The sequence below is a fragment of the Limulus polyphemus genome, unplaced genomic scaffold (genome assembly GCF_000517525.1).
Source record: "Limulus polyphemus unplaced genomic scaffold, Limulus_polyphemus-2.1.2 Scaffold1420, whole genome shotgun sequence".
Taxonomy (NCBI): Eukaryota; Metazoa; Arthropoda; class Merostomata; order Xiphosura; family Limulidae; genus Limulus; species Limulus polyphemus.
This window is the reverse complement of record NW_013667030.1, coordinates 1-6639: the sequence shown is the minus strand read 5'-3', so window position 1 is coordinate 6639 and position 6639 is coordinate 1. Positions and strand designations below refer to the sequence as shown.

Sequence of the window (6639 nt, the reverse complement as noted above, 5' to 3'; positions counted from 1 at the left end):
TTTTTGTCAATAAACAATGTTGTATATTATAAGTGTCGTAATCTTGTTTATAATCAAACTTCGTTTTCCTTCGAACACATCGATTGCTAATTTCATTAATGTATTTTGTAGTTAATTTTAACATTATATTGTTATTATGTTTTAGTATGAAGGCTAGGAGGTTCTTTTCATCGATCCATCACACCTATATAGTAAACTGCACACTAAAGTGTACACATTTTTAATTAAAAGAAACAGCTAGTATTTTTTGAAAATTCTTTATTTCCTCAACATTTCACCTTACATCTGGAGATGGATGCCCTACTGAATACTGTGCTTATGTTCAGTATGATGTCTATTTCTTAATAATGCTGTAAATTGAAACATTGAGGAAATGAAGAATAGATTTGCTATTTATTTTCATTAAACTTCACACCTATGTGTTTGAAACTTATTATTACAAGAAACAATGGCTTGGTTGTAGTAGCTCACCGCTACTGTATCTAAGAATTTATTATCGTAAATGAAGTGCCTTAGAAGTAATTTTATATCAAGCTCTTCCTCATGAGATTTTGTACATATTACTGTCTTAATTATATGATGTTGCACTTAAGTTAAACAGATAAGTAACTAAGCAATGTTAGGATGTAGTATTTTGATGTCAGAAACAGTATGTAAACTATAATTGTCTTCACAGTTTATTGTACTATACATAACCACCTGTTGTTACTTTCTACTTCACATTGTTCAAAATTGTGTAATTTCAATAGACCTTAAGTTAAACAGATAAGTAACTAAGCAATGTTAGGATGTAGTATTTTGATGTTAGAAACAGTATGTAAACTATAATTGTCTTCACAGTTTATTGTACTATACATAACCACCTGTTGTTACTTTCTACTTCACATTGTTCAAAATTGTGTAATTTCAATAGACCCCAAATGTTCTGATAAGACATTCATATAGAATCCCAAAAGCAACATTTTGTGGTAACAGTGCTTTTATTTTCATTTTAAACTATGAAATATTCATTTGAAATCCTGTAGCATTTACTTTATTTTACACATCTACATTTGGTTTTAATACTTTTAATTGCATACCAAATTGGTTAATTAAAAAACAAAAGATTAATGTGAGGTAATTAGATGATTATAATTATTTGTAAAGGAGGGTTCTTAAACCTTATATACATTTTACTATTCTTTCAAAAACATGCTTAGTTAATAGAAATGTTTATTGTTTTTTATTCGTCTCATCTGTAATATTGTTTGAAAAATGGAGAATAATTTATCTGTGAGAGAACGTGTATTTACAATAATATGAAACTTGTTATTTATTAAAACAGCCATTTACTTTGCATTTTACATAATCTTAAACAGTCTTTTGTGTTCATATAATGTCAGCATTTATATTGTTTTACTGTACAAATAGTGATTGTTGTTTCTTGGGGTTACTTAGCCATTTGTAATACAACAATAAAGATATTCACATGTAGTTTATTAATTAATTTATTGATACAAGTAATACATCTATAATGGTTTTCCAAAGCACTAAACATCATCCTCAGAAAGTAACAAAACTGTGTAATATTGACATGTAATAATATCCTCTTTTACGATCATATTGTGCTTGAATATTCAGTTTTTGTAAGACATTTTCCTGTGGTAATGTTCTCTGAAAGTTCCGTTTGAACATCGATTTTCTCAACATGTTTTAAAGTTAGTTTATTGATATATATGATTAAATCAGGAAGTTCTTTGTATAAAGGTTTGATACTTTACAAATCTTGTAATTTGTTTTTATCAATAAAGAATTCATTTTGTGTTTATGCATGTAGCTTATAAATTATTTTTAGATTGGTAAATTTTACAAAACATAAACAATATATTTTGTGCTTATATTTGTTCTAGGGAAATCTGTACGTGAAGTGCATCATGTAATGTTTTTATAATGGATAAGTTTCAAGGGTTTCTTGATAAGTTAACTGTTAATGACACATTAACATTTAAAGTGAATGTGAGTACTGCATGAAAAAACAAGTAAAAATTGTTTTTTTACCTTGTATTATTATAGTGGAAGGTTCTGGTATGTGAATGGTGGAGGAAATTAGCAGAAAGGTTCCCTAAATTGCCATGAAATTTTAGAATGTTAATGTTAAACAACTGTCTAGAGATAATCTTAGTTTTAGGATGAAAAAAATTGTAAACAAACCAACGTGGACCCAGTGTTATTGCCAAAAGTTAATTAGCTGAATAATAAGCCTAAATAACACTAAATAGTTGTTATGAAGAATGTAATATTTTGTTGTAATATTAAAGTTGCTATATATTTTTGAATATATAAACCTTTTGCACCAATTAAAAATGTTAACATTAATAGGTATGATGTAGATTGAAGTTGCATTGGAATAATTTTGTATTTTATAATGGGTAGTATCCTTTTTTTATAGTAACCCTAGAAAATTCAAGATATTCCATTTGTATGATAAATAAAAATTAAACAGAATATTAGTAGATTTTATGTTAATTTTTTTGTTACAATAATTTTTCTTGTGTAGTAAAGTGTGTTTATGTTTAAGTTTTAATTATATTCACTTGTATGTCCAGATATACAATAAAATGATAGATCTTATTCTAATTGTAACATTACTGTGCATTTTCTTGTTACAAAATGTACAAATGTTGTAACACAGTTGTAAAGTGTAATATCGAAAATTCTTGGTGTAACAGAGGTAACAAGCATTGTCGAATGATCGGAAATTTCCCATGAACCAAACAAATAGGTGCTAAACATGTTGACTTTAGCTGTATACCACTGCATTAGCATTCACATATAGTTCATGTAAGTTGCTGTTAACCCTCTATATAAACCATAGTATCTAGAGCAACCAAAGTCAGGGAACATAATAAGCCACAAGACCTACAATCTCTAAAGATAGAATATAAACAACAAGTTATGCAGAAAATGTGTTGTAAGTTTTAGAAACGGTTTAAAAAGGTTTACAACCACTTAATGTTGGGTAAAACGCATTGTAGACAAACGCAAAACGTTTTCATATAAAAGTAAAGCCCCAAATGTGCCTTTTAAAATAACGTAATGTTATTAAACCGGTGGATAATATGTTGTGACATAAACCTTTAACCTGAAGGTAGAAACGTGTAAATATAAACTAATAATAGTACATGTTTTAGAACTGACATTGTAATATTAGTGAAAAAATAATCGTAACAGGCATCCACAAGCAAGAAGGCTTTTATCGGTTGGGGTTACAAAATCGGCAGTAGTCATCCATATGCCACTCATCATAATCATTAATTGTAAAATGAATAGTTCTATTTCATTTACTTCCTCAGCAGAAGCTTCAATAAAAACAACACTACAGCTTGTAATAAGACCAATTTACTCGCTTTGAATAGTTTCTTTAATTTTTAGCAAATAATGAACAAAACGTTATGTACATATGCTTCTATTTAGTTAATTCTGTGAATTTATTGTGAAAATATTTTTTCACACGGTTTCTGAGAAGTACAGTATTCACACAACCGGTTTATCATCATAACATGAAAATTAATTGAAGTCAATCATTTTACGTTTTCTGGTAGCTGATTTGTTAAGATTGGTAAATAGTTTAACATGTACCTTTTTATATTTTACAATTACACACCAAGTAGTAGAATTAATAACCTTTCTTGCTCTAACGACGAAAATAAAAACATGAAATTATTCAGAAACTTAAAGGTTATTTTATTATAACAGTTTATAACAACTCAATTTTGACTTCACTCGTAAATTCCAAGAACTACTAATGAATACCTTCCTGTTAACACTGGTTGCTTTTGACCAACTTAAAAAGACGACGACGACTAGCTTGCTGGTTCGACAGATCCACCGAATAACAGCAAGATGATAATAATTGGTGTTAAAAAATAAACTATATTGTGTTATTAATCCTTACCGTAATTCTGATTTGTAAATGACTTAAATAAAATTGATAATATCTTAGCCGGCCTTATGAGTGCTGATACTATAAAATAGGCTACGTCGACATTGGGTGCAGAAGTAGCGTAGTTGGCGTATTCTCATCAACTTTCACACACAAGTTCTTAGAATTTCCTATTATTATTTCAATTTTACTAATTCACTATATTTAAAACGTTCGTAATTAGAAAGCAATCTGATTTGAGGTTTTTACAAACTGAAGTAATATGTGTATAAGGAATATATTTTTATGTAATATTTTAATCAATGATATATGTACATTGGCATCAATCAGCAACGCTTATTCAATGTTAAGATATTACAGGATTATAACTGTTATTCGGTGTTAAGGTATTACAGGATTGTTGCTGTTTATGCGTCTCGAATTTATTCGTTGCTTACGTGTTGTATATGATAATTTTAACATTTTATACGAAGTAGAGCGACAGGATCCAAATATTTCCCTTGTAAATAATCCCTCTTAAGAAAAACAAAATAACGACCTTTTTATACTGCTTATGATTCGATGTTAGAATTTTCCTTGGGACCTTCTTCCTTTTCAATTTTAAGTTTGAGGTCTTTTTTGTTTTTTCGCTTATTTTCCTTGTCTTTTTCATCATCCAGTATATCTTCACTAGAAGCACGCCTTTTATGAACTTCAGCTATTTCCGTTTTGGCCACTTCCGGTGCGAGGCTATCTTGCATGAGACTATCAACATCCAATCCTATGGTGGTCCCAATACGAACTTTAGCTTTTTCAAACGTGGCTGATAGTTTTTCTTGAACGACATTGATACACATAGACGTTAATGCAAGCCCAAAAAGAAGATAGATAAACGTGGCCATCATGTAAATGGGATGATCAGGCACGTAGTCTCCAAACCCAATGGTACTCATAGAAATGAAGACAAAATAGAATGCCTCAAAAAATGTCCAGTGGCTCTCCCACAAGGTGAATATCAGAGCTCCAATCATTATGTAAAGAAATAACAAAATTAAAGCCAAGGAAATGGGAAGGTTGAACTCGTCATCCACCTCGAATGGTGGAGGTTCTTCCCCCGCAGACCCAGGTGTTGTAGCAGCTTCTGTATTCACTGGTTCAGGTGGTGGATTTGGAAGCTCACCTCCTGATTTCTTAGTTTCATCGTCTTTCATTTCCTTTGACTTTTTATCAGGAGATTCTTCTCTTTTTCGAGTAGCTGCAAGATAGGGAGCGTTGACTGTTTTCCACGCAAAAGCCATATACTGAAAATAGATATTAATAAAAAGCTCATAAAATCAGAAAATTACACTCATGTTCGTATACACATACGCATTTATAATACTAAAGAATTTACATGCTGAAGTTGAGAACACAAATTTTGACTAAAAAGTTGTCTGTGATTTTATAGAGTGGAGTAGTCTGAGTACAAGATGATTTTTATATTAGGATTAAAATACTTTTTCATCTTCCAGTTTCACATTTCATTTCCACAATAACCTCTAGAACCTCCTAAGTAAATATCAATTAGAGCCGTGTCTAGGCCAATCTACTGTTATTAAAGTTAGATCTTGAAGAAGGTGAGGAGTCACCCCTTGGATCATCAAGTTTAAGGGGAATTTTCAAATGATATAATAGCTTCCTCTTGTGGTTAAATTTGGATTTAAACTCTGATAACCGGTTAGAATGTTTTCTTATTTTCATGAAATGGATGTTAACCTAGTAAACGAGAGTTTTTTTTCTTGTTTACCTCCGACTTATGAAAAGTGTATATGGGGTGCTTTTGGTGGCAGAGATAAAAAGTTTCAGATTATATACTTTCAACATAAAATTACTGTGAAAGAAATATTTCTCAATCACTGTTATACACATAATCACCATATTTTAAAGAATTGGAAAATATTAGGAAATTATTTTAAATTATTGGGCTTCTGTTGTTCTCTCTTATACGTTTGTTTCATTTAGCTTGTCTTGATTTTCTTAATTTTCATTTTCAAGAAGAGCCGATATCAAAAGTACACAAATTCAAGGGTTTGTAATGTAATTTTAATGATTTTATAACTGCGCATAAGGAATGTGGCTATCTTTCTGCGAGCCCCCCCCCCCTCCCAGTGGCACAGCGGTATGTCTGCGGACTCACAACGCTAGAATCCGGGTTTCGATACCCGTGGTGGGCAAAGCACAGATAGCCCATTGTGTAGCTTTGTGCTTAATTACAAACAAACAATCTTTCTGCGATCATATAAATTTACCCTTTTCCACCGTGTCTACAAATGAATCGGTGTTGATTCAGGCACGGGCCCTTAATGTTTACCTTATCACTTTGATTTTGGTTGTAACAAATGTTTGAAGAAACTTTTCAAATATCTTTTTGTAGATGTTACTCCAACAAAAACAAAATAAATATTAATTTAATTATATAAGATAAGTATGTAATAAATATTCTAATAAATTAAATTTAACAAAAGACAAAACCGATATATCCTACATCTAAGATGATGACTGAAATGAAAAAAAAATGTTAAAGTAAGAGACATAAGAGTATATGTAGTCTACACACACTACGTACTGTTGCGTCAGTGAGGTCACGTGACTAGTATCACGCCACTTCTTTCTCGAACCTTCCTGAGATTACTAGATTGGGGGTAGTCAGGTATATATAAGATGGTGACAATGTGACGGGACAATGTGTAGGTAGTGAG

General features: G+C 30.7%; 1 protein-coding gene across 1 annotated transcript; it reads right to left on the bottom strand.

Annotated features, from left to right (window-relative positions):
• Nucleotides 1-2357: 2357 nt before the first annotated feature.
• Nucleotides 2358-5202, bottom strand: LOC106463478 (potassium channel subfamily K member 1-like; the record flags this gene model as incomplete). Its single annotated transcript, XM_022390984.1, has 1 exon — nt 2358-5202. A coding segment is annotated over one exon (729 nt), but the record flags the coding sequence as incomplete, so codon positions are not given.
• Nucleotides 5203-6639: the final 1437 nt, after the last annotated feature.